Source organism: Nasonia vitripennis, chromosome 5 (genome assembly GCF_009193385.2).
Source record: "Nasonia vitripennis strain AsymCx chromosome 5, Nvit_psr_1.1, whole genome shotgun sequence".
Taxonomy (NCBI): Eukaryota; Metazoa; Arthropoda; class Insecta; order Hymenoptera; family Pteromalidae; genus Nasonia; species Nasonia vitripennis.
This window is the reverse complement of record NC_045761.1, coordinates 1,494,832-1,521,412: the sequence shown is the minus strand read 5'-3', so window position 1 is coordinate 1,521,412 and position 26,581 is coordinate 1,494,832. Positions and strand designations below refer to the sequence as shown.

Below are 26,581 nucleotides of genomic sequence, written 5' to 3'. Positions count from 1 at the left end.
TGCGAGACGTTTTTGCGCTGTCGAAGAGGAAGCGAGAATGGATGGAAAGTTTCGCCAAGGGATGCGGGCTTTTATGAAGTGTTTAGAAGCTTTGACATTTAGTGCGGTTAGAGATGACGGGTACGAGATTGGTTGGGCGGTGGATCTTGAAACCCTTCATACGTGATAGAGGATGTAACTTTTGGAAAAATGCGTTTTCTCATTTCGCGGTCTTTGCATTTCATAACACTTGAGCGGATTATCTCAGTATACTTTTCGGCCAGAATTTATATAGGCCTTTTGTTTCTATCCGGTCTTAAATTCAAAAGGTCCATACTGCATGGGATTTTCAGCCTACAGTGCGAATAGAGACGTCTGCATGGCATAAAAGTCATTAGATTTACGTCGGGCAGTTGCGGTGAGGTACGTCAGTACAGCATCGCAGCGCAGTCGTAAAGATTTTACGAAGCTGGTAAACTTCGAGAAGAAGAATCTTCGTTGAATAATTTTGCGTTTAAACCATTTATTTCAAAAGACGCGGGCATATCTCGTTTACGCTTCTTGGAAATACAAGCCGCTTACGTTGCGTAGGCGGTTATTACTCGGCGAGTCATTCGAATGGCATTATCCGCCGAGAAATCTTTTCAGGCTCGAAAGCTACTTGAATAAAAAAAGGTTCTGAAATATTTCTAGCTGATTTGCATATAGTATCGATCCGATTCGATCACCAATTAGTCAAACGAAACAAAGGAAAAAGTGGGTGCGAAGAGAAGTGGGCTCAACAAGAAAAATGAGGAGGCAAATATTTTAAAAATAAAAAAGTTTATTGACTCGGTAGGGCGTGTAATGCTCGTGTGGATCAGTGTCAAATAAATTAATAAATCTATTTCAAGGTACAAAATGATATCTCTGGCGGTGTTCTGTTCTTAGTGGTGTGATCGGTGCTGCCTGTCCCGAGCCAACAAGTCGTCAGGTCCCAGGGCTTAGAAGAAGGTCTTGGCGAAGGCTGGCGCGGCGAAAGCTGGTCCGGCGTAGGCTGGGCCGTAGGCGGCGTAGGCAGCTGGCGCGGGGAAGGCAGGCGCAGCGTAGGCAGCTGGCGCGGGGAAGGCAGGCGCGGCGTAGGCAGCTGGGGCAGCGTAAGCAGCCGGGGCAGCGAAAGCCGGAGCGGGGTAGGCCAGAGGAGCGGCGGCCTTGATCACGGGGGCGGGAGCGGCGTAGGTCAGAGGAGCCGGGGCAGCAACGGCCACTGGGGCGGCCTTGACGATGGCGGGAGCGGCGGCGACGGCCACTGGGGCGGGGGCCACAGCCTTGACGGCCACGGTGGCGGGCTCCTTGCGGACGACGGCGTTGAATCCGTTCAGAGGGTCGGCGGCGTAGTCGACGATGCGGCGGGTGCCGTCGGACTCGAGGAGGGAGTAGCTGCCGCGGACGAGGTCTCCGTCGCGAGTCTCGGTCTGGGCTTTGAAGTCACCGGTCAGCGAGTCGGCGACGTCGTACGAGTAGGTGTACTGGGGATGGGGGTCGTACTCGGCGTCGGTGACCTTGGTGACCACGCTCTTGGCGATGGGAGCGGCGTAGGCCAATGGAGCAGCCCGGAGGACTGGGGCCGCTGGCAGGAGGGCTCCGGCGTTGGCGCAGGCCACGAAGGCGGCGAGGACGACGAACTGAAATTCAACGTGCTTGATTAACGACAGTTTTGAGAATCGCAGAAAATACCGGATGTATTTGTACAGTAGCCGTTCAATGTCGAGCGATGCTTATTCAATGAACTTTCTACAAAAGCGCGTGGAATGAATCCCAAGTAGCCGAGGCGCGAAATGCATTCGGATTGGATAATAGTTACTCGGAATTTTTACTACACTTCGATTTCGGAGAATTTTTTTTCTTCAACAAAGCACGAAAAGCGCGGTAAATTTGAAATTTCTCGACTACACACCTTGAACATTGTTGTGTGGGGTAGAGAAGATCGGTGTGGATCAACTGATGTCCAAGCCACCGAGCGTCCGAGCTTATATACCCGATGGCGAATCCTCAAACGCACCCCCACCTCGTGCACTTCGCAACGTCCCAGCCGGACACTGGCACTTACACACGTACGCAGAGCCACAAGCTCACACAAAGCCCCCGTGACAAGGAGGAGCAAGCGCGAAAGTTCAGCAGCAGCGGCGGCAGAATTATCGCTCTTGAACTTGGCCGGATGCGAGAGCGCGTAACTCGTCTCCTCCCCCTCTATGCATGTGCATACCGGTATGCGTGTACCTGCAGCAGCGGCTCACGCGGGAAGCGCGTGCAGTGCGCGTCGGTTGTGCTCCGGGAAATTATACGGCTCACCTTCGAGGGCGAAAGGTGCACGCGCAGGAGCAAAAAGATGCAGCGCTGCGGAGGAACGGCCTGCACTTGTGCAGCAGCGGAGTGAGAGACGGCCTCTCTCTGGCACCTTTGTTTCAGCGCAGAATTTATGCGACTCGAGGAACTGATGTACGATTATGGGATGATGCTTCGTGCTCCGCTGAGTGGGTGCCGGACGCTTTATATAGGTGTGAAGCGATCGGTTTTCCTTGTAGCGGAAATGTGAGATGAATCTCGAGTGTCTTTGGATTTTAGATGGTTTTTGGATTTTTAAGGACGAACTGCAGGCGCCACGTGACAACGTGCCGATGATGCAAACCGTATCCTTTTACGCACCGAGCAGAGCACGAGTGAAATATTTCACGTACTAGAAATGACACAACGACTGCCAAATAGATGACTTAATCGAGCGCCTGTACTAAGCTTGATTAAATATTTTCCCTGCGCGGAAAAAAATTGACCAATTTGATGTCACGAAACAGGACTTGTGTATGTACATATTTAAAACAATATTGATAAAAAAATATATATATATATCAAACGATTAACTCGACTCAGGTCATTTGAAAACGACTCTCGTTTCTCCGCCCAAATTAGCATTATTCAAATTCACTTTCATCGGCGCAGTCCACGATCAGATCTAGGTCCCAAACTTATAACCTAACATCGAAATGAAAAAAAAGTTTTAATTTTGGAAACCCCCAAAGATGATTTACATAAATTTAGCCCCTCGCGTGCCACGGCAATATGATCCAATAAAGACTCGCTACACCAAAACTTTTTTTCCTACTCCGCAGATATGCTCTAAATCTGACAAACGCCACAGCTCATTTTACTCGATAAGCCATCTGACAAAAAAATAAAGGATTTGGGCAAAGGATCAGTCGCGGCGTTGCGTCACCGCATAATACATAACTAACGATCGTCGAAAGAGAACTCGACTCTCGCGCTTTTGCCAAGGAATAGAGACGGTGGAATCGGCATGCGCTACTTTTTCGTCAGCTGTGCAACCCCAATTGTCGCGATCTTGGCCGTTAGCCGCCGCCTTCTTTTTCTGCTCAAGGTAGCATGCGTGCATCAGTTCAATGATGATGACGTGCGCGATGCGCTTTTTGCCTTTCACTTGATGGGTCGCGCTTGCGATCGATCGTTTTTTTTTCTCCTCTGGCGGATGCTTTTAATTGAGGTGTATTATGAGCGAAGGATTACCGAAGCGAACGGACGCTTTTGATATCTTCATTTCGAAAAACTCGTTTTTCAATCGGATCGTTTATGGAGCTGCAATGATTTTCATTATCGCACCGAATATGGAAAATGAAAAATGCTCGGTATCTCGCATTGCCCGAATGAATATTTCTTATACGCATACTTTTTACATCGGAACGACCGCATCGTGGATTTATTTTTAAGAAATCCTTGCGTCGCTCACTTTGTCACTGATTGTAATGCTTGGAAAAGGGGTAATAATAAAATAAAAGTGCGACCTATCTTTAAATATCAACAATTCGAGTGTCCGAAACTCCCAGAAAATACCAATAAAGTCGCCTCGAGCCAACCTTCCAGTAAACAAAATTTATTTTAAGCCGACAACCAGTCTGTCCGCACCGAGGTACTGCAGCCGCCACACATCCAGCAGCGGCGGTGGCGGCTAAAAAAAGAAAAAAGAAAACGCCGCGGCGGTGCACATACAAGTATCGATTCAATTGAATTCCGAGATACGTCCAGAAAAACAAGGGCGTAGGAGAGAATTTCTTTGGCCTTGGCCGGCCCCTCGGTGCTCGCGCCAGAATTTTTGTAGAACGCGCCGCCGCCTTGCGCGCTCTCGCGCCGACTTTCAAAGTCGCGACCATGAAGCCGGCGTGTAGCGCAAGAGCCTCCGGGTTCCGGTACCGACTGGCGCAGCTCTTTTTTCCTTTTCTCGCGTATACACTCGCGATACTGCTCAGACGAGATAATATTAGCCGATACACGGCTAATTAGGCGCGCGACTAATGCGTTTTTTCTTCGCGATCGCGATTAGAAATAGAAATTCGGAAGCTCGGGGCGATAAGCCAACGGATCGACGAAGGACGTGAACTTGACGAAGGGACAGGCGCGACACGCCGGCCTTGTCGAATTCGTCTCGCGCCGAAGGAGAAATGCGTGCGTGCGCGTCTATATACTGCGGTAATTAAAGACCGTGATTTTTCGGCTGAAAAAAAAGATCGTTGATTTGCGATACACGCGACTGTGCTATAAGTTTAATCGAATATGATGTTGCATCAAGCCGTTTGCGACTGCGATCAAATGTCGAGGCAGCAGTCGTAAGTTTCGCCGTTTATTGCCTGCCCTATCGTAAAACAAAAATCCAATAACAAAGACTTGACTGCAAGGGCTGATGAAGAAATTATATACAATATACACCGCGGCCTTGCCTCTGGAAAGCGCGTAATGCGTTCGGAGTGTTTACTTTGTAAAGGGAATTATAATTTAATAAGCACATAAACGCAACGTGTTCGCAGATAAAAAAAAAGCGAAAATTATTAGCATATAAATTCACCGTCGTGCGGTATAAGAGCATAAGAATGAAACTGCAGCGGTATCGGGCGCATTTCGAAATAAAAAACGTAAGTAGGATTCCCACGACGACGACGCGCGCTAAAAATATAATTAAATTCCGTCAGGCGCGAAAAGCTACTCTCTATCCGTTACGCCGTAATCATCGCGGAAATACCTCGAGTCGCATGACTAACGGCTCTGTACGTATACGTACACACTCGTAACCCCATGAATATTCATAGAGCGACACACGAAATGATATATCGTCAGCGTGTGCGTATAGTTGCAGCAACGGTTTTTCGGGGAGAACGATGTACACGGCTGCATTGCGTTGTTGTGATGATCGAGCGCGAAGAGAGCAGTGCAACCGAATTACGCCGCGTGTTATGTCGATCGCGTAATTCTGGGAGAATGCACGCGGGAGTTTTCGAAAAAAGAAGCAGCATACGCGAGCGGAATGATGAGTTTCTGGATGATGACGCGACCAGCTGCTCTGCTTTCCTCTCTCTGACAAAAGATTCCTTGAGTAATGAGGCTTTATCGAAGCTTTAAACGGGATCGTTACAGTCGTGCTTTCTTCTGAATGATGGGGAATAAATTTTGCAATTTACGCTGCGAGAAACGACGTAAAAAAGAATAATACCAAAATTGGTGTACGCGCCTTTCTTAATATGGTTTTGAGGATTTCGTGCGGCTTGTAAATTAAATTTTTTAACGCACGTCATTACACGTTTCGGAACCTTCAAATGAACGAGGTACGATTTTTCGCTTTGATTGTTCGTATACGATTCAGCAACAATAAAACTTGTAAGTCACGTTTGAACGGTGTTACATGCATGGAGATTATCAGCTTTCTTTCCTCGATGCACGTGTACTATCCTTAATAAAAACATTACGAGCGGGTGCAGGAGATTGACCTTGACGATTATCAAGTCTCGCCATAATTCTGAATTTTCAGCTCGTTAAAATCGCTGGTTAATTACGTTAATTACACCACAAACGCACGGCAACAAAAGGATACGTTTCCCTAATGAGCTTTATTTAAGATTTATGCTTCGCTGAAAATCATACACGTTGTAAATATTAATAATGCATCTGGCCCCAAAGGTCCTCATATAGTTACAAATTGCCCCAGATAAAAAAACATCGAGAGGAATGTTCCAAACCTTGTATCGATAAGATACGATCTGGATTAACGTATGCGACGCGAGAGTATTCTAATTTACATAAATCAGAACATTTACGGAGTTCCTACAATGAGGCAGCTGCCAATGAAACTTGTGACAAATATTCAGGAAATGCCAGCAAAGACAAAAAAAAATATTGGTTGATTCCATCAGAGCCGTAATAAGTAGTACACCTCGGAGCCTCGACGATCCTTTAGAAAATCTCGCCGAAAATATATTACCCCCATTTCTCCGGGCAAACAACGAATAAAAATGCAACCCGATCCTCGACAGATCGATTTATAACGAGACCACGTCCTTGCATGATGCAACGCCCAGAGAGCGAGGAATTATATACAACGGCCGAAATTTCATCATTTTCCCAACCGATTCCGATTTCCATCGGCACATGCACACGCGCACACACGTGCCAACCCCCGCACACAGTATACGCACAGTCGCGGCAGGTCCGCCGACTACACACACACACAGACACGAGTCCAAAAACAGCAGCAGCGGTAAACGCCTATAATCTATCAATCAGAGACGGCGAGACGCAGACACGCGTATCGATCTCTCTTTGGCGAGAGAAAAATAAAAAAGCAGCCGAAATCTCTCGCATACCAGGCCAGATAAACAGAGCCGCGGGGCCCGCTCACGTAACCGCGGGCAAGGACGGACGTATAGAGCTCTATACGCGCGCGCGGGGAGGCGCAGAGTGCAGAGCCACTGGGCGTGCTCCAGTTTCTTGCCCAATTTTCGCGCACGCCTTGCGTCAGGCATAACTCGCGCGGCGCTGATCTGATGACCGCGTGTGTCTCTGCATACGAGGAGGAGGAGGGGGAGGAGGTGCTGCTGCTGCCGTTGGGTCCTGTGGGCCCGAATTTTCGGCGAGGAGGTATAAAAGAACCTCGAGGTGGTGGCTTTAGCATCATTCGCATCTGGTAGCTCAGTCAAGCAGTACCAAGCCCCACACACAAGCAACAATGGCATTCAAGGTATTTTACTCTCGGCTCAGTTTTATCCTCTATCACGCATTCGAAAAGTGCAAGCATTAACGATCTCTCTCTCTCTCTCTCTCTCTCTCTCTCTCTCTCTCTCTCTCTCTCTCTCTCTCTCTCTCTCTCTCTCTCTCTCTTTCAGTTCATCGCTCTCGCCGCCCTCGTGGCCTGCGCCAACGCCGGCGCCATCCTCCCCGCCGCCTACTCGGCACCTCTGGCCTACGCCGCAGCTCCAGTAGCCTACAAGTCCTACGCGGCTCCTCTGGCCTACGCCGCCCCCATCGCCAAGGCTGTGGTGACCAAGACCGTCGACGCCGAGTACGACCCCCATCCCCAGTACCAGTACTCCTACGACGTGCACGACTCGCTGACCGGTGACATCAAGAGCCAGCACGAGCAGCGCGACGGTGACGTCGTCCAGGGCAGCTACTCCCTCGTCGAGTCCGACGGAACCCGCCGCACCGTAGACTACACCGCCGACGCCCACAACGGATTCAACGCCGTCGTCCGCAAGGAGCCACTCGCCCACCAGGTGGTCAAGACCGTCGCCGCCGCCCCCGCCGTAGCCTACAAGACCTATGCTGCCCCAGCCGTCGCCACCTACGCTGCTGCCCCCGCCGTAGCCTACAAGTCGTACGCCGCCGCCCCCGCCGTAGCCTACAAGACCTACGCCGCCCCCGCCTACGCCACCTACGCCGCCGCTCCCGCCGTAGCCTACAAGTCCTACGGTGCCCCAGCCCTGGCCTACTCCAGCGGATACTACCACTAAGTGGTTGGTCGATGCTGGAGAGCTCCAGGAGGTGTAGTCTAGTTCTGTTTTCTCTAATTTGTCCCAATCTGCGATGTATAAACTTGCCTTGCCATTGCCGGCGTGATCGTGCTCTCTGGAGATTGCCCGAGACCGGTAATGACCAGAGAGCGGGCGCGCCTGGCCTTTTATTTATTTAATGTTGTACATGTACTGTATGTGTAATAGCACCGAACGAACTGATTATATGCGTAATAAAATCTAGCACAATTAATATCATTTACATGCTCTGCTTATTTCATTATCGACATTTTTACCCCAAGTCGTGTCTGATCGGATGCGCCTATTTCTATACTTGCGATTATTAGTTTCGAGTCCGACACTGGCCGGAAAAACAATAATTAAACTAACAAAATTGTTCGCACTAATGCACTTCTAATCAATTTCTATAATCGATCTTATTTAAATGCTGACTCGAGCAAAACTTTAAAAAATATCTTATATTAAATCCAATCGTGATCTTGAAACTTATAATAAATCATCCCTGGACATCGAAGCCAAAGTTCGCCTCTTCGATCGAGACAGCGGCAACCGGACCTTCGATGCTCGCGTACACATGTTCACTTTCTCTGACTTACGCTTTACCCAATAACGCGCAAGGTCCTCTTGCGTTGGACACGCCCGCGCGCTTATACTCGGATATCTGCAGGATAGAGACAGACGCCGGTGACTTTGGGATCGTTTTGTTGTTGCTTCTTTGGGACTCGATCGTTATTTACAAGCGCGTTGCACGCGGTGATTAATGGAGTGTGTCGCAAACGGGTTGTTTGAATTCGGGAAAATAAACTTTTTTTCATACAGGGTGGATATATTGAAAACCAGTTTAATTCTTGGGGCAAGTTTATGTGCTTATTGTTTAAAGAAACTTCGCGTCTGAAAATCGCATAATTTTACCTATACCAACGAAGACAGCGTTCCCTCCGTCGAATTTCGCAACAGCGAAAAAAAAACTGAAATTTCAATCGCAAAAAGAAACACGATCCTCTTCATATCCGGCAGTCGTATACCACCGCACCAGGAATAATTCGACTATGGACAAGTCCGGCCTTGAGCCACTTGTCTCCTGGAACTTTGCATTATTCGCCCTTTCCCTACCGCACACTACACCCTAATTGCCTTGCGAGGCCTTCTTCGGAGAGCGAAGAGTGTACCTTTCCCCGCGAAACGTTTCCGAAGGTTCTTCTCTCGGTCTTTGTTACGGGTATCACGAGGGGATAGTTGCAGCCGGCAACCTTCGAGGACAATTCGCTTTTAACCCTATATATATATATATATATATATATATGTATATACACGCTAGAGGATAAGGAAAGTCGAAAGTTTTAACTGAGCTGACGAGTTAATTATTTTAAACGCTCGTCAGAATTACGAGTTTGTACGGAGCGTATTTCACTTGTTGTAACCGTCGGCTTCGAAGACACAGTCGAAGTATATCAGTAAAATTTAATTATCAGTGGGAAAAACGCGCAATGACACATTTTTACATTTAGAAATAACTCGCACTAACCTTTTTCTGACGCAGCATTAGCAGCATCGGCAGTAACATAACCAATGCTATTTTTCCCCGTTGATCCGACTCTATTGAATTCTCGAACATTCTTTACACTCACTTGACACACACTGAATTTAGAGTTCATGGCAAAAAAGCAACAACAAAAAAAAAACACTATTATGCCTCTTCGACGAACATCTTTCCCCGCAGCCATATACGATATACACTGCTTAGTTTCAGTCAATAAAGTTCCAATAAAACGTTCTTCAGCTCGCTAGGTGCAGCCAAAAACACACATCTCGACTCGTCACTCGTTTACTATTTCTCTTTGTTCCTCAGAGGATACCTTACGTCCAAATCAGAGCACAATCAATTTTTTCTTTCTTCTTTTTGGGGTTATCTGCTGCAAACGATATCCCAATAAACAGTACTTCAGTCGGTGCAATAATGTACACGCATAGCACAAAGACTTAACCAACCCGTCAGCAGTTTTTATGATCTTCTCTGCGAAAACATTAGGATTTGCGTGTCTTGACGAGTAATCACCTCGAGAAATTTTTGTCCGTTGTCGGGAGGACGCCTACTAATTTCCCTCCGCTTTATTCTCGCCACTGTCCTGACGAAAACCACTTCAAGGTACGCGACGTTAGTATTTCACGGGATCAACAATTAAACACGAAGTCGTCTCGAAACTTAGTCACTGTCCCGGGACAGCACCATCGACGATCGGCGACAAACTAATACTAGCCGCCCTTCCGCCGCGAGAACTAGGACCAACGGTTTTTTCGAGTGCTCTTCCAAGAATTTCATATATACAGGTATAGTTCGCGAAAACTCGGTGGCGCCACAGTATCTAAGTAGATGTATACGCAGTTTTGTATTAGAGGGGGAAAACTGTTTTGGTTTGAAAAAAAATAATGTAGAAAAATATAATCTGTCGTTCCAAACCGTACCCTAGTCCTACATCGTACAAAAATCATACATTTCCGAAGATTCGCGCGCAGAGCAGCGCTAGTCCAATCCCACCAATCATGCTTCTCGGTAAACTAAACAATGAATCCGACGTTTCTGATTGGCTACGTATGACGACCAAAACAAAGCGCCTCGAGCAGCTGATGATGGCATAGTTGCATCAGCTGCGCGATTCACCTGCGACACTCGTCGCTATAGGTTATGTTACCGAATTCTCTTTTACGCAGTAGCAGTCGAGCGCCGCAGTGTTGGGTAACTATATAGCTATATACATATCTTTGTCCAAACCATCATTTTTCGTTTTACATCAGTGAAAAGGGGGCTTCCCTGTCACTCCTACCATCTCGGCTTTTATTTCGAGTACCAATGATGCCAGTGTGCAGCAAGTCGTACGTGGTCGACTTTGCGCTGAGTCTGAATTTTCCGAGAAACGAAATAAGTAAACAAGAGCCTTGCGAAAGCAGAAGCTCGTTCCGCCTCTGCTGTTAATTGTGTGTCGACCACCTCCGTGCACGGCAACCTCGTCGTGAACGAGCAGTTATACAATGGAGAAATCGAAAATAGATGAATTGAAGGTGAGAATTTTCTTTTTATTATTTGTTCGAGGGATAGAGATGTTTGAAAAGTATTGAGGATCAACGCTAATGGGCTTGGTACTGCATTGATCAATACATTGAAACTTGATTAGATATATACCAAATCTAAGCTATACGTTCTTGACTGTTCTAAATATAAATATACTGCAATGCTATCTGTTTTAATGTGGTTCAATTAGTATTGATCAAAATGCAGAGACAAGAAACTGTTTATCACAATTAGGAAAGAGCAAATAATATATTAAGAAACTTGATTTCTGTTTTTCCAGGCAGCCGTGTACTGGTTGGCAGTCAACTATCAGCAAAACTTCTATGAGGTCAGCAGCGACTGGAATAAGTACAAGATAGATGAACACCAGTACCTCAAAAATTACATAGGATATGCGCTTTACGGCCCTCCTGAGTATGAGGAATTATGTGGAGATACCGAAGATGGTGCTTATATTTATAAAGAGAATGGAGCAATGCAGTTAATAGACACTATTTATGATAAGATAGTCGAGCATGGAACCCAAATGACTGAGGAAAAGGAGGTGCTTTGCAGTATATTGTACACATGTATTTACGATGAAGGTTCCTTACCAAATTGTGATGAGCATAAATTGCACGAGCTTGTATTCATTAGGCCAGTATTCAAAATACAGAAAAATATTAAGGAGAAAAAGGAAGTCAAGCTCAAAGCTTGGTACATCGACACAGAAGCAAGAGTATACAAAAATTGGAATGACTTCCTCAAAAATAATAACATGCCAACATGCATTATGATAGCCCCCAAAGATGGAATTTATCAAGCAGATTTAAAAGAAGTTTGGTCTGACAAAACATCTACTGTGTGGGTGGAGACGCATAGCAATAATGCAACTAGAAAATACACCAGTGCAGTAGATGTAGCAAGTACTCTTGTAAATTTTGGATGTGTTGGCATTGGCATTGCTGCCATGTTTAACCCGATTTCTGCTCCAGTTGCCATTGCAGGTGAATAATAGCTCTATACTTTACAATATACTAACTTATTTGCGAATTTATTTTACTAATACAAATTTATTCTGTCAACTAGGTGCAGTAGGAGGAGCTGTATCCGGAGTATGGGGCGGAGGTCGAGCCATAGGTGAATTAGTCGATCGCGGCTCCCATGACCAATCAATCAGTGTCATCAACAAGCACGCTCTACCAGCTTGGCTTGGAGTAGCAGGTAGTACTTTAGGATTAGCAGCGAGCAGTGGTTCTGCTCTTCTATCCAGGGCCATACGCACAGGCACCAGTGTAGGCAAGAGTGCCCAGATTGCCCATGACGCGATCATGATCAGCAATCTATTCATCAACTCCGTGGGCGTTGGCTACAATTCTCTCAACATGGTACAGAAGTACCGAGAAACCGGAGAAGTATCCGCCAAAGACATATTCTTCCTGACCGCACACGTACTGTTCATCTGTAACTCCGCTGTGAAAATGAGACTAGCCTCGGAAATCATCAAGTCGGACCAAAATCAAATTCTCAAAGACTATGAGGACAGTCTTCGCAGCAATAGGCATCGCAAGGAATTCCGTCGTCTTGTCAGAAACACCGGAACCAACATAGCCGACAAGGTTCACCGAAACGAGCAGATCATCCGATCCCTAACGAAGATCAGCAACAAGGATGAGTTTTTCGCTACCATGGTGCAAAACCGCAAGATCTTTGCGACGGCGGGCACTCAGCTTTCCTTCGCCGATGGCCAAGTGCAGGTCAATGGAGTGACGCTCATTAGTCCATCCACGTTTGCGTCCATGTCAAAGGACAACCTTATGGCTCTAATTAATCAAGGATCAGAAAGCAATCCTTCAATGCAGGCCAGCACAAGCATGTCCAGCGGCACCTTCATGTCGGCAAATGTACTCAAGGCAGGAATGTCTAGGGTTCGGGACTTCTACGTGCAGAAGTCGGTGTCGTCCTCGGTGCCGCTGGAAACACACACTACCGAATACAAGGGCATCATCAACGAACTTCAGAACCTCCCGGAAAAGTCCAAGATATTTGGACTGCTGTTGCAAACAGGTTTATGCATTGCGAAAAAAATCTGCCAGCGAGGAAACTACACCGAGGACGATCTGCTCGCAGACACCACCAACTTCATCTGGAATGTGGCGAAACTGAATGTTGCGAATCACCTACCCGGTATCAATATATACGATGCCAAGTACCAGGATATCATCATGAGGATCGTGAAGGCGACTCACGACTACGTCAAGGCAAACTGCAGCGAGTGGGCCAACGCCTTCCGCAAATACATGAATCAAGGACATTTAGATTCGGGAATCGAAGAAGAGCTTTTTAAGAGCTCGGATAATATAGAATTGTGCAGGCATTTGAGCAACGAGTCGCAGAACTCTTACAACGACATTGAGATGATGGACCCAGCAGAGGTGATGTCTCTGCCGATAGAGGTTTCAACGATAATAGTGCAGGAATCGTTGGAGTCCACTGGCTCGAAAATGAACGAGGACACCCGCCCCCCTAAGGAAATGCTCAAGCTCTGCGAAACCGAGCTAAGCGACTTTTTCATGAAGCATCCAACTTCCCTAGATTTTAAATTATCAGAATTGCCGAATGAATTAAAGGGCATCCTGCTAGATCTAAAGGATTTTGAGAGAAAGAATATCATATTCTACAAGCTGCTGATCATCGCCATTAACATCACGCAAGGCGCCGAGGAGGAGGACGCACCTCTAAAGAAGGATACGCTGGTGAACGTCATGCAATGTCTGTGGATCTTCGTCAACATGAACTTCAGTGAGATCATGCCGAACGTCTGCATGTTCAACGGCGAATACGAGGGCTTCGTCATGAACATTGTCATCAGGTTGTATAAATACCAGATAACCCAACCGAAGAAGTGGTTAAGTGCCTTCCATGAGTATCGAGCAAAATTCGGCAAACAGTGAGAGAAAATAATTGAAATGTGATAGCGCAATGCGAATTTTGTTAATTTATTAAAGTAGGATATTAATTGTATATGCACCAACGCCAATTAGGAAACAAATTAAAACTGTAGTATATAATTGATTAGGCGCATACTTGAGACAAATTTTGTACAATATCACGTTGATTTTGATATTTACATCAGAAAATTCGAAATATCGTAGGTATGAGTGCAAAAGGTTGTGCACGATTACTTTTACTGCAATGTATGAATTACTGCTTTTTATAGCGGAGAATTTGCGTACCTGTTATGATTGTTGTACTCTATTTCTAAGTTATTAAATTAGCTTTGGCACGCGAAAAAATCGCTAAACGAATTCCAAGTCAGCTATTATTTGATAAACTAAGAAACAACTCTAATCAAAGAAGTAGATGTTAAAACTCCAAAACTAGTTTAGGAAAAAAAGTAATGGGTAAATCGAGCTTTCAATCTGAAATCGATTCAAATATTTTTTTATGAGGCCAGAACAATCTTAAACTTGCACAACAAAGATACATATCATATTTTATATCTAACTTTACGTTTAGTCAATAATAGCTGTCTTTATATGCTTCTACACAGACGAAAGAAATGGATATTATACGTATATATACACAGTGTTGGATAATTTGCTTAGCGCTTACATTAGACATAAAAGCACGAAATTATATACATGATTTGTACAATGAGAAAGCCGCTTGGTTTTGTATAACTTTTTGTAGACTGTATTGTATAAACTCCAATAAACACGTACGATTGTGTAACTTCGACTCACCACAGCGTACGATTCATTTAACACCTAAGCGTACGGTAGTTCAGATGTATTACAATAATAATAGTTTAATACTCAAATCAGGAATGTCAATTGCTAACGCGGCTCCCCGTTGCTTCCCTTGGCGAGAAGAGATTCAACCTCCGGCATCGAGGGCAGTATCTTCATCGGAATGTCCCTTGCGTTTTCGCTGACGATCTGCACGTTCACGCTGTTTTCTTTGTCTGTAAAAATTTTGTTCGTTAAAAGAATTCTCTGATTCAATTTTACGAGAGTCAAAAAATTCATACCGAGTCCACATAGCAGTGCGACAACCTCGGCCTCGTTTTTAAGTATCTTGAATTTATCTAAGTCTCCGAGAGTCCTGATAGACTTGACGACCTTCGGGTTGAGGTTGATAAACCACAGAGTCAGATCTTTTTCTTTGAAGTCTTTGATTAGCTTCTCCAAGCCCTGCAAAGCATCGAATTTTAAACTTCGTATCTTTCGCAAATGCAGAGAAACTACAACAACTCGTCAATACCTTCACAGCCGTGTAGTCGATACCGCGGAACCTCTGACAGTCGAGGACGACGGGAATACTCGGCCCCGCTCGGTCGTCCGCTATATCCGTTATTTTATTAGCTAAGAAATCCACAGCCGGAAAGAAGAGGCCGACGTCTGGCCGGATGAGTAAATATTTATGCTCCATATTCGCCTGCAACAATCAACGTTTACAATCGCTTTGTACATTCGAATAACTCGTATAATCTCATTGTTTGCAGGTACAGATAAGCTTAGCGAAAAAAATAACGAAGGTTCATCGTACACTTGTACGCTTACCGTGCACTCGGTGTCTACGATCGAGGGTCTGGCCGACAGATAAAGCAAGTAGACGATGTTCGAGACGATACCTAGAAGCAGACCTGCCTCCACGTTGAAGACTATGCAGACGATGAAGGTGCCTATCGTCGCCACGGCGTCTCTCTCTGCAAGGTCAGATGTACAGAAAAAATGTATTAAGAGTCAAGAGCTTTTGATGAAGGTTGATAATGAAGATCGAGTGTACGCACTGCTGCCGCGCCAAAGCTGCTGGACTATCCGAAAGTCCATGAGGAAGATGACGGCGCTGATGAGCACAGCCGAGAGGACCGCCTTCGGGATGTAGAAGAAGTACGGTGTCAGGAAGCTCAGCGCCAGTATCGTCATTATACCTGGTGTCAAATGAAAAAGTTCAGCGATCATCGACAAAGGCTGGAAAATGGAAGAGGGACAAAAGGTCCAACCTGAGTAGATGCCAGCGAAGGGAGTCTGGATCCCACTGGCGTGACTGACGGCGCTGCGAGTGAAAGCTCCGCAAGTCGGCATCGAGCTTACACAGCTGCCCAAGATGTTGCAGATGCCCAGGGTGCGCATCTCTTGTGAGGCGTTCACGGAGCCACTGGCTGCAAGCCCAATCAGGTACATCAGATACCCAACCGTGAGTTGTCATCCCGTTATTAAATTTTCTGTAAGAGGTTACTCACCGAAGACTTTGGCGATGGCAATGTTGGCGAGTACCGAAACGAGAGGTACGATGATGATCCCGGAGCCCAGGTGCGAGCACATCTCGCCGAAGCTGTAGGTCTGATTGTTGACGGACGTTGAGAAACTCGGGAAGGCGACGCCCGGCAACCCCGATCGCACTTGGCCTGTCGATGCATTAAATTTCAATTTAATCACTCATTAAGTGCAACTCGACGCTTATCGTATCGAGAGTAGCGAAAGCATCAAGTCAACGATCGTCAAGGCTTCGACACTCATCGAAGTGGTGGGCGTAAATTTCCTGCGCAAGACGGCGCAGGACAAAAGAAAATCGTAACGCCAAATGTCATTAGCCCGGTAATAAACTCGATGAATGTCAAAGCTGCGCGCTCGCGAGAGAGGTCAAGCCAATCGAGATCCAGAAACTTTCAATTCAAGCTTCCTCGCTTTATGGGCGGCCACTACTCTACGCCAAGTGGACGCTTCCTCGACATAGTGTATGAGCGTGTGGTGTATACATATAGGCTATTCGTCTTTTGACGCGTACACCGACCTGAGAGTGCGAACGGCGTCTGTCCGCCTTGGTGCAGATAGAAGCTAATTACGGAGCACGTCAAGACCACGAGGGCATTGCGGCCGACCGACAAGAACCAGAGCGTCTTGGAGATAATGACGCAGCGGAGGCTCGTGTCCGCGATCTTCACGTCCTTCAGCTTCTGCGGATCGGATCAAACGAATATTATCTTTTATTGCTTGCACTCGCTTAATTAGTACATTCGAGGCGATTGGAAAATTTGTTCCAGGAGCCTAATGTCGATATGACTCAAGACTCTGTTATCTGAGTGATTCAGCGGAGGATTTTTTTCAAATCGACGCGCGCAATACTTACTCTGAGGCAGAGTAACACAACGATGCACGTCAGGCCCATGATAGTGTCCCCCATCTTCGCGTTCTCCAGATTCTCGCCGATCTTGTACATCTGGCCCAGCAGACTAGACGCCTGGATCTTCAGCCCGAAGAGTCCTTTGAGTTGCGACACGATGATGATGACGGAGGTGGCGGATGTGAAACCCGACGTCACCGGCAGTGATATGAAGTCCACGAGGAATCCTGGAATTATTACATTACAATTACATGAAAAATTTAATTTCTTCGCACGAGAGACTTGAACGCGCGTGAGCAATCATAGCGAAAACTTTCCGTCTCAAGCCAATCGAGCACACGCGCTTCGACGAAGTTTACACAATCGCACCTGTTCGAACTTTACCTCTACTGGAATGTAAGCCAACTTACCCAGATCCAGCATGCCCATGACGAGCTCGATACAGCCGGCGAGGAAGGCCAGGAGAATGGCGAATTCGGGGTTCGTGCCTTTGGTGAACTCGAGGGTGAGTATGGCCATGAGAGAGGTCGGACCGATCGAGATCTCCCTGATGCCACCGAAGATCGCGTACAGGAAGCCGCCCAGGAACGACGAGTACAGACCGTACTGAAGACAATGTACATTTTAGACAGAGGGCCGAGTTTGCCGAGACCAGCGAGCGCACGTCCACCTACCTGTGCGGAGAGTCCAGCGAGGGTGGCGTAGGCGATGCTCTGGGGTATCATCGTCAGCCCGATGGTGATGCCGGCGATGGCGTCCGATACCGCCCTGTACTTGTTGTACTTCGGCAGCCATTTGAAGATCGGCGCGTACTTGCTGACCTTTATCCTGCGCCGCTTGGGCGCAGGACCGGCATGAGCTTTCGAGTCCTTTGAAGTCACTGCAAAAGCGATTAATTTTATTTGTCGTGGGTGAATTCGAATCGAAACGACGAGCGACGCGGTGAACGAACGATTCTTATCTTAATGACGTTGATTTTCGGCTAATCGGAAGTACACGTGTATCACTGCAGCAGCAAAACTTTTCCGTTCGCTTTTCCACATAGCCGTCGGTTGATCGGTAAAAATAATATTTTCGATCGAATGTTGTGTAAACGTTGGTGGTACGTGTGCGAGCTTATCGCGATAGTATGCAAATTGAAACTACCATCAATTTCATGTATGAGTGGGTACGCGGACTGGAACATTATTCTCGTTTCGCAATGCAACGGAAAAATCGATTGGAACCATCTCGACAGGAAGCAAATGTTAAAATTACGCTTAACCAATCACGAAAAACTGCAGCAGAGTATCGCAACGTATGGGAAACTCAAACAAATCCCTGCTCTAACGTTGCCCTTTACGACTCTATCTTCCAAAGAATCCTCCACCGATCGGTAAAACGCGCGCCAGTCGCCAAGTTGGAAAAATATCCCCCAAAATCGTCTTCGCACAACACTTTTCCATCAATCACTCGACTTACTAATGTTCCACCTTCGACACATCTCCTCATCGTTCCGGTCCCCCGTCGTCCAAGAGACTCACTCGCTCCCGTGACGACCTTAGCCTCCCGACCTGGCGTCGTCGTCTCCTCTACTTCTTCTTCTTCTTCTTCCCACTCCTCCACATACGCACACGCACGACTCTATATCTCTCGCTACATCTGTCTATCGGCCTATCTCGTTCCGACTATACTTGCACCGCGGCTCTCTTATCAATTGCGCATATACGCAATGTAGACGCGACGAAAAGAAGACTGATGATCGTCATTATAATGTACTTATACTGTGTAGGCGAGACGCGACAATGGGGAGGGAAGCTCTAGTATATGTACATAATATTGACAGAGTGGAGCGGAGGAGATAAGGTATTAGTGTGTGTGTGTGTGTGTGTGTGCCATCGGATGCCAGATTCGCGGCCGCAAGCTCTCTATAATTCGCGCAGCTGTCGAAATCCGAGAAGCGATTAGATTTTTCAATTCGCGAGAATTGTTCTAGGATTCAGAACAGCTTGTTATACGGGATTCGGACCGCTGATTTATGGGCGACTTCGCGCGTTGCAATTTGTATTTGTATAGCGGTCATATTCGACGTTTGTCGAGGATCTGGGTCACGTATCAAAATGTGGCTAAAACCACATGCGCCGTTGGAATTGAGATCATTAAATAATTGAACAATCACGTGTAATTCAGTGTCATCGCTTATGATAGTAATATTTGTGTATACCTCGTTGATGTGTTGCTTCTATATTTGGTAAACGGCTTCTGTCGCACACGTGTGCCCTCGAAAACAAAAAATTAACATGCGGAGGCGGAAAATAACGAATTGCAAACGGTTTCTAAAAACTTTGTTTATTTCAGTGTACCTTTTATTAATTATAACCATTAGACTGCCACAAGATCTACTCATACGTGTACAATTCTTAAATAGTATAATACATTTTTTTTACAATGCAAACCAACCTCGTATTGATCTATATATAGAACAGCGTTGAGCATGAAACCAGTACAAAAGAAAATCATATTTCACAACAGATATTGCCCTCAGTCTGTGCTATTAATTTTCACCCTTCTCCGCATCGAACATTTTCAACCCATAGTTCGCAATAATAATAGTATAATATTAGTGTGGCTTCTACCTCGCATACGAATAACTGAAAGTCAAATCGAGAGAACTCGGTTCGTAACATTAATTAGGCAATTAGCAGGCTAGCTGATGCGCGGTTAATTTATCTATAATTTACTATCGTTGACGCCTCGTAAAATGCAAAAAACTCTTCCCTAGATATAACGTGTCAATGTCGCGTCCAAACGGCTAATTTTTACGTTAACATAATGTATAAGATTAATTTTGTTGTGTCCTTTTAATGCGATAAAACGCGTGAACAAAGGCAAGCGAACAAACTATGAATATATTTATACATTACTGCACTGAAGTAAGAGAAACGGTTTTAAGTGTAAAAAATCGACGGTAAAAAGAGAAGAAACCTCTATTTCACAAGTGAAAATTATTCCATTTTATATAACAAATAATCATTATAATAAATCGTAACAATTAATTAATTAATAATTATAACATGTCTTCGTCCATGTACTCGAAATTTCCGTCAGCGCGGAAACTCGGATACGAGCCAGTACGCGCAAACTATTATCAAAATTTTTCCGCGGACTTTGGATAAATACATCGAATAAAATATTGCATCATCTGTATGTAAATTTGAGCTTGAGTCGTCACGCGGTTGCGCGCGCTTTGATACAACTAGAAATAGCTGCGCAAACACGGCTTAAAATTGGATTTTCAAAAGATAAGCAGGAAGCAAGCATTTCTGCTCCAAACTAGTTTAATGCTTCAACGACTAGCAGTGATTGATTTTTTCCTCCGACTCGCTATAAATCAACGCTTCCGAGCCGTCTCTATTTACCGAATCTTGAAATGAAATCCTGGCTTATCGACAAGACAATTAATCCGGCTGTTAAAAATAAGCGCGCGCTATACTGCCTCGTACCCCCGACAGCCGCACTGCATGAGCGGGCTGTCTAAAAATAGAGAGTGAGAGTGTCAAGTAAGATCTAAAAAAGAAATTCAATCCAGCTTCTAGTGCAGGCGGAGCTTCTTGTTGATTTGGTCGATAAGCTCGTCGATCCTCTGCGAGCAGCCGCGGAATTTGGCGGGCTCCGGGCCGATCATCTGTATCAGTTGCGGCACCTCTTGGCCGCTTATCTGCGTGAAGCGGGCCAACGACTTCATGCAGGCGTACAGTTGCTCCTCGGCGGGGGTACCGTTGAAATACTGAAGCAGCGCCATCGTCAGCTCCACGGCCACGTCGTCGAACACCTGGAGTAAACAACAATAAGCCGTCGCATAAATCTCCGAGTATTTGTCGGAGCTTACGCGGGATTAGTTCGCGCGGCGCCCTGCATTTTTTTTTTTTTTTTTTTTTTTTTTACTCAGCTCGAGCTGCAAGCGCGACGCGGTCTTGATCTTCTATAGCGCCAAGGCTTCACCTGTTAGAATTAACCGTGAGAATGTGCGTTGCGGATTCGAGGGTGGGATGGCTTATTTTCTTTAACCGTTGCAGGTCGAGAGGAAAATTACGAATCGATTCGCGAAAATTTAGCGTGCCGTCTATTGTTTGCGTGCGCTTCGTTGTGTTATCTTTCATTGTCACTTCAAAGTGAAATTTTCCGCCGTTTGCTCAATGAATGATAATCAGCAACTAATCCGCTTGAATCTTTCCTCTATACTCCGGCGCCTTTTGTGTCGTTTTTATTGCGCTATGGCGCCATTTTTTCCATTACTCGATTGTTCACGATTGCACGGATTACAGGAATTGACGACATTGACATAATCGCGAAGTACTTTGTTGTTTTGTATTTATCATTAATTTTGAAGCCGTTTGCCCGATATGAAGTAAGAGCGGGATAGTACCTTGGAAATGCTGCCTTTTGGTAAAAGCTGCCGGAGACCTATGTTTTTGTTCATTTTCTGCAAAACAAACGGAAGCAATCTCCTAAAGAAGTATCCGCTCGTGTGTATACGTACGGGCCAATCAGTCAGTATTCATCATATTCGAATCGAATATCGTCATGGGCAACGAAATCAAAGACAGAGCTTTCGTGGTATCGCGATTATCTCATAACTCTTCTCTTAAAACAGCAATAATAAGGATAAAATACTCGTTCGCCAAGAAAGCTCCACTTTGACGATGTATCTTGACAAATTCTGAAGAATCAACAACAACGAACAGTGGTCATGAATATAAGCGGGGCGCAGTCACATTCAAGCGCGCTATGTACATATGCTTTCACGGCAGTGCGGAGAGAGCTTCTGGTTAGCGGCGAGTATGTATCGGTCACTGGAGGCAGCATTTCTGTTGAGGTGCTAACGCGATATCGCTAATCTTAATAGCTTAATGCTCGTAAAACGTCGGCTTGCCGATATTGGTATATGCTTATTCGAGAAAAGTGATGATGTACGTTCTAATGGAATTTTGATTAACAGCCAAAAAATGAACGATGAGATTACACGGATGATTAAGTAGATGATTCGTCGTGTTTCCACTCTTTCACAACGTTCAGCATGCTTAAGCTTCAAACTGTGCGACCATGAATATTTCATGAAAAATTCTAAAACGGTATGACGCTGACGCGCGAATTTCCATGCAAATTTCCGGACAACGCCGTTAGACGCTGACGTTCTGCCGTTCGAAAAGGAAAAATTGTTGGTTAGAGAGGCGTAGTAGCTTGGTCGCCGAGAATTGGCGAGAGAGAGAGAGATAGTATGCGCAAGAGATAGAGACGAGAGAGATACAGACCACAGTTTTTACCTCCTTGCAGGCGAGATTGTGGATGATAGCAGTGCCACGAGTCTGAAGCTCTTCCGACTCCGACAGCAGCGAGTGCACCGCGACCTTCGTCGTCACCCGGATGTTGCTGATGCTCTGGTTCTGGTGCTGCCACTCGGAGATGTACATGAGCCACTCGGAACTGCTCAGGTTCTCGAACAAGTTGGCGATCTGCGCGAATCCAAGTTCATTATCGATTTTTTACAATCAGAATCAAGCTTAAACGAATGAGAAGATATTCTCGTCGCTTACGAATTGAGCGAGGGGCAACTGCTCCTCCAGGGGATGACGATCAATGTCGTAGGCGAAATTCATGATCGTGTGCTCCCGTCTGTCTTGGTGCAGCAGCAGGATGACGTCATCCTTCAGCGCGGCGATGCACAGGATGTTGAGCAGGCAGACCCGAGCTTTGCTGTCGAGGGTTTTGTCGTAGAACACTCTTCCTGCAATGAAACGTCTCTCGTCAGTCATAATAAGATAAAACTTTCTCTTTGGTAATAATAGGCCGTTTTACGAACCGACAAAGTTGAGGAAATTGTCGCCGAGCGCCCAGGAGCCCTCGTTCTCTAGCACGTACTGATGCAGCTCGTCGACGCTGAGCATCTCGTTCTCGTCGAGCTTGCCCTGGAGGAGGAGCCTGAACTGCTCGAGTTCGGCAGCCGGGTCGACGTGATCCCTGAAGACGATGGGTGGGTCGCGACGCTGCTTCAGCTCCTCCTGTTCGCGCTTCTCCTCGGCCTCCATCTCCAGGATGCGGTCGGACGGTAGCATCTCCGCGCCCTGCGCGTCGCCGTTCGCGTGGCTCGGCATCTCGGCTACCGTGCCTGGTGAAATTCAAAAATTTTGTTTACTTAAAATCCACCTCTTTTCGTTCAACACGATGGATGAGCATAGTCATATAGACTCACTTTCGCCGTCAGCCATGGCTGTGCAGTTGGTCGGACCTGTGCTGTTGCTTTCGCTACCGCTATCCCTGCTGCTCTTATCCCTCTTTTTCTTGTCCTTCTTTTTCTTCTTTCGCTCCTTCTTCGCGAGCTTCTCGTTTATCACGTTCCTCTTCTCCTCTAAGGCGATGGAATTGAGTCTGCGACGAGATATTTTATCGGATGAGCTTCGCGATCACAATAAAGTAAAGAGATCGGATAATCACCTAGCCTGCTCGATCTCGCTGTTGAGCGACTGGTACTCGGGCGAGTCCTCTCTGTGTATTCTCGCCTCGACGAATCTCTGTCCGACCGTAAAGCCAGCGGTGGCACCCTTGCTCAGGTTTTCTATTAATGGAAAGAGCGCTTGTCCGACGGGCCTGTAAGAGAGCGCATTTCATCGGTTGGAAAAAGAAGCTGCAGTCGTTACAAGCATTATAATTTAGCTATATACTCACGTCTGTAGAATCTCCTCGGGTAGGTCCAAGATGTACTTGGGTATGCCGGTGCCCACGAGGAAGTTGCTCACCTCCTCGGTAAAGCAGTTGCAGTTGTGCTTGAACAAGTTGTACGTTCCGGGTCTGCAATTTCAGAATAGACGATCTTTATTGTCTACTGACTAACCGGTGTATTTCTCGGAACAGAACTAACTGCGCCAAGAGATCGAGATTCTCCAAGCGCTAAAAATACCGAGCGCTCGCGCACGTAAGATCGCGGGGAAATAGAAAAACAACAAAACAGCGCTTGATCGTCTGCCAAAAGAGAAGAGAAAGAATGAAGCTACTCCGGATCACGTCACTTACGCAAACTTGCTGGTGCCGAGTCCGTTGATGTACTCCCAGAAGACGGAGTAGGGCAGGTAGGTCTGGCCGATCTTCTCGACTTTCTGAGGCTCCTGCAGTTCCGTGCCACCCTGAAAACAAAGCCGGAGACGCTCGATTATACTCGAGATCTTCCGTTCACGACTTGCGTTGCCGCGGAAATCTATAAATACGGAAATCAGCCGCGCCGATTTCCGGGTGCCGAAATAACTCTGGCCGCGACATCTATAAGCGCTGCGCGTCTGCTGCACGTTTATTACGAACGAGGTGGGAAATCGGGATGGAAAAGTTGCTTGCAAAAAGTTTCGCGAGCGCGTATTTTTGCACGCTGGCTCATCCCGCGCAGATAGCTTTAGAGAACGCCAATGGGCATTCGGGGCTTGGGGTAAACAAAAAGTGCGATTAGTTGTAATTACGCAATGACGTCACTTTTCCAACTCGCGAACTCTCACTGTATAGATATATATATATATATATATATATATATATACAGTGTCCCTTCAACGGTGCACACAGACGCACAGAGAGACGGCGAAGCAGCCCGGAAACTCACACGGAAAATCCTAAAAAAGCTCCTCGCACTCGTAGTCTCCAGCACAGAAGCAACAAAACTGGCCTTCTCTCTCTCTCTCTCTCTCCGTCTCCCTTCCGAGAGCGTCGGCAAAACAACAACTCGAACAGCCGTAGAGCAGCAGCAACCGCCTTGGCGGCAAACTCAGCAGTACACGACGCGTCGGCGCAGAGTCGAAGCTCGGCTAAGAGCCGCGGAAACGTGACGCGGAGCTTTAATCCGCGGGAAACGCGCGAGGAAGAGGCGGAAGCGAGGAGGAGATATAGAAAGAGGAACAGAGAGAGAGAGAAAGAGAGAAGGAGCAGAGTTAGCTGGACTTACCCGGTGTGCGCGTCTCTACTTCGGCTTGGCTATACTGGCCTATACTGGCGGCGCGCGTTCGAGAGACGCGGAATGTGCCGGGCCGGGGTATTTTTAGGCTCCGGTCGCACCAAATTTAGGTGTGCTGCACGTGCGAGGGAAAGAGAGAGTATCGTATGGCCTGCAGGGGACACAAGCCGTAATGATGGAAGGAGGAGAGCCGGCCGGCTTACGCGGTACTCATACAATACTACATTATATATGTTACGAGCTTTCGACCTCGCGGGTGTTGATTGAAGGGTGTGATTTTATGAATCGCAGTATGATGAAAAACAGTGATACAACAGACTTACCGGTCTAACGCTCTGGATTCCAAGGGGCCCGAAGAAGTATTCCCGGCCGTAGGCGACTACCGCCGTGTGCCATATGCCGTCCAGGTGACGACCTGAAATTGTCAAGCGGTAATGAACTGTCACTCGATCTCAAGCCAGCATATTTCGAGAGTGAAGACTTATCTCCCCCTCCCTCGTACGGCGATTTTTCACCGTTAAATAACCGTAGCCGCTTCGATCAATTTCCCGCGCTTTCGCACCTCCTCGCATCGGACCAATTAAAACGAGCTTCATCAGCCGGCATGAATACCCCTCTCTGTTCTCTTGTAGCGACAAATCTCGCGAAGCCGGCATCTCGTCGCCCGGTGACACGGAGGCGCTCGTACACTCGTTCACGGTCAGTGCCGATCGGAAGGAACGTTCACCCGCTCGAACGTTATGATGCATCCGCGAATTATAGCCGTGAAAATAGAATGCCGCGAATGAACGGAGCGCGAACGTCGACCCAGTTCCCGGAAATAGTCGATTTTTCATCGCGAACTGGGTTATAATCTGACATAATGCGATAATTCGCGTGAAAATAGTTCGTAGTATAGCGCTTCGTTAAATCGCCGATGGCTAAGCGTTGCAATTTCCCCGACGCTCGTCTACCTATTAACTAATTATATAGCGGCACTTAAGTCTAACGATTTTTCACGCGCGAGCACTTATACCGTCGCGAATTTTGACGCGTACGAATGGGATGCCAACGTCGCGCCTCGCGTATGAATCAGCGTGATACGAGAATACACTATCAACTCGAAAACTTACGAACCGTAATTATAGCCTCTCGGGAATCATAGAAGATGCTTTCGAAGCGCTTGAACCAATGAGCTCCTCGAATAGCACTCGGGAATCCGCTCCAGAGTTCACGAACCGGAATAAACAAGTCGCGCGCGTCGACTTACGAATTCGCTGGAGCAATTCCGCGATCGCTCTTATCTCATATGCAGTCGCGGCCTGTTTGACATCTCGTCTGTCCGAAGCGCCGTTATTTTCGATAGCTGCGCGCAGAATTTATGCGGACGATTTTTCAGGGGCTAATTTTTGACTACTCGGTGGCACAGAAATTTACGAGCGAGTTTGCGTCAAACATTATACGGATTCAAACGTAATTATCACAGAGTTGCTCACTATACGCGCTTGAGCGACGGTGCTACGACGCACGCGGAAATCACAGTGCTCACAAAGGAAGCTAAGTTTGAAAATAACCGCGCGCGCGCGTTATTACCTTATTTCGATGCAACGGTGCAGCAGCGCACACTATTTCTGCGAC

General features: G+C 46.7%; 5 protein-coding genes across 14 annotated transcripts in view; 2 read left to right on the top strand and 3 right to left on the bottom strand.

Moving 5' to 3' along the window:
• Window positions 1-782: 782 nt before the first annotated feature.
• CPR1 (cuticular protein RR-2 family member 1) lies at window positions 783-10,127 on the bottom strand. 3 transcript variants are annotated; one of them, XM_031931619.2, is made up of 3 exons: window positions 9,813-10,127; window positions 9,349-9,736; window positions 783-1,643 (listed from the first exon to the last, which is right to left on the bottom strand). In XM_031931619.2, exons 2-3 carry the CDS (start codon window positions 9,436-9,438, stop codon window positions 963-965), a joined length of 771 nt encoding a protein of 256 aa, XP_031787479.1. In that variant the 5' UTR covers window positions 9,439-9,736; window positions 9,813-10,127; the 3' UTR covers window positions 783-962. The 3 variants fall into 3 exon arrangements, with proteins under 3 accessions (XP_031787479.1, XP_031787478.1, NP_001166273.1); XM_031931618.1 differs by having other exon boundaries at window positions 9,349-10,125; NM_001172802.1 differs by lacking the exons at window positions 9,349-9,736; window positions 9,813-10,127 and adding an exon at window positions 1,916-1,951.
• CPR59 (cuticular protein RR-2 family member 59) lies at window positions 6,980-8,064 on the top strand. The gene is given in 2 exon segments (NM_001167863.1): window positions 6,980-7,030; window positions 7,176-8,064. Coding segments are annotated over 2 exon segments (639 nt in total). The 5' UTR covers window positions 6,980-7,018; the 3' UTR covers window positions 7,803-8,064.
• Window positions 10,128-10,449: 322 nt separating the features above from the next.
• On the top strand, window positions 10,450-14,614 carry LOC100678274. Its single transcript, XM_008203645.4, has 4 exons — window positions 10,450-10,557; window positions 10,617-10,880; window positions 11,171-11,876; window positions 11,959-14,614. The coding sequence occupies exons 2-4, from the start codon at window positions 10,851-10,853 to the stop codon at window positions 13,821-13,823; spliced, it is 2,601 nt and encodes an 866-aa protein (XP_008201867.1). The 5' UTR covers window positions 10,450-10,557; window positions 10,617-10,850; the 3' UTR covers window positions 13,824-14,614.
• LOC100122602 (sodium-independent sulfate anion transporter) lies at window positions 13,840-19,047 on the bottom strand. Its single transcript, XM_008203646.4, has 12 exons — window positions 18,460-19,047; window positions 17,673-17,878; window positions 17,409-17,604; window positions 17,005-17,225; window positions 16,669-16,831; window positions 16,118-16,282; window positions 15,878-16,036; window positions 15,665-15,805; window positions 15,435-15,580; window positions 15,136-15,309; window positions 14,903-15,065; window positions 13,840-14,836 (listed from the first exon to the last, which is right to left on the bottom strand). Exons 1-12 carry the CDS (start codon window positions 18,479-18,481, stop codon window positions 14,709-14,711), a joined length of 1,884 nt encoding a protein of 627 aa, XP_008201868.1. The 5' UTR covers window positions 18,482-19,047; the 3' UTR covers window positions 13,840-14,708.
• A 263-nt stretch (window positions 19,048-19,310) lies between these two features.
• LOC100122591 overlaps window positions 19,311-26,581 on the bottom strand; it is a 10,297-nt gene continuing 3,026 nt past the window's right edge. For 3 of the 8 annotated variants that reach the window (XM_016986854.3, XM_031932395.2, XM_031932394.2), the window contains exons 3-12: window positions 25,288-25,379; window positions 24,046-24,155; window positions 23,701-23,823; window positions 23,470-23,622; window positions 23,228-23,403; window positions 22,838-23,143; window positions 22,572-22,762; window positions 22,302-22,490; window positions 21,404-21,460; window positions 19,311-20,809 (exon numbers count right to left, since the gene is read on the bottom strand). In XM_016986854.3, coding sequence (XP_016842343.1) covers window positions 20,570-20,809; window positions 21,404-21,460; window positions 22,302-22,490; window positions 22,572-22,762; window positions 22,838-23,143; window positions 23,228-23,403; window positions 23,470-23,622; window positions 23,701-23,823; window positions 24,046-24,155; window positions 25,288-25,379 — 1,637 coding nt within the window. In that variant the 3' untranslated portion in view covers window positions 19,311-20,569. Of the gene's footprint in view, window positions 20,810-21,403; window positions 21,461-22,289; window positions 22,491-22,571; window positions 22,763-22,837; window positions 23,144-23,227; window positions 23,404-23,469; window positions 23,623-23,700; window positions 23,824-24,045; window positions 24,156-25,287; window positions 25,380-26,581 lie in introns of all 8 variants that reach the window. The other 5 variants (XM_016986855.3, XM_032600409.1, XM_032600408.1 and 2 more) reach the window with 2 other exon arrangements.

What these genes read in the sequence shown, in the direction of transcription:
- CPR1 (XM_031931619.2), bottom strand. Translation starts at nt 9,438, where the DNA reads ATGTTCGAGAATTCAATAGAGTCGGATCAACGGGGAAAAATAGCATTG. An exon ending in TAATGCTGCGTCAGAAAAAG is followed by an intron (nt 1,644 to 9,348) that starts GTTAGTGCGAGT and finishes GTTGAATTTCAG; the next exon opens with TTCGTCGTCCTCGCCGCCTT.
- LOC100678274 (XM_008203645.4), top strand. Translation starts at nt 10,851, where the DNA reads ATGGAGAAATCGAAAATAGATGAATTGAAG. An exon ending in CGAAAATAGATGAATTGAAG is followed by an intron (nt 10,881 to 11,170) that starts GTGAGAATTTTC and finishes CTGTTTTTCCAG; the next exon opens with GCAGCCGTGTACTGGTTGGC. An exon ending in TGCTCCAGTTGCCATTGCAG is followed by an intron (nt 11,877 to 11,958) that starts GTGAATAATAGC and finishes TCTGTCAACTAG; the next exon opens with GTGCAGTAGGAGGAGCTGTA.
- LOC100122602 (XM_008203646.4), bottom strand. Translation starts at nt 18,481, where the DNA reads ATGTGTCGAAGGTGGAACATTA. An exon ending in TCGCTGGACTCTCCGCACAG is followed by an intron (nt 17,605 to 17,672) that starts GTAGGTGGACGT and finishes CATTGTCTTCAG; the next exon opens with TACGGTCTGTACTCGTCGTT. An exon ending in CGCACTGCTATGTGGACTCG is followed by an intron (nt 14,837 to 14,902) that starts GTATGAATTTTT and finishes AAATTTTTACAG; the next exon opens with ACAAAGAAAACAGCGTGAAC.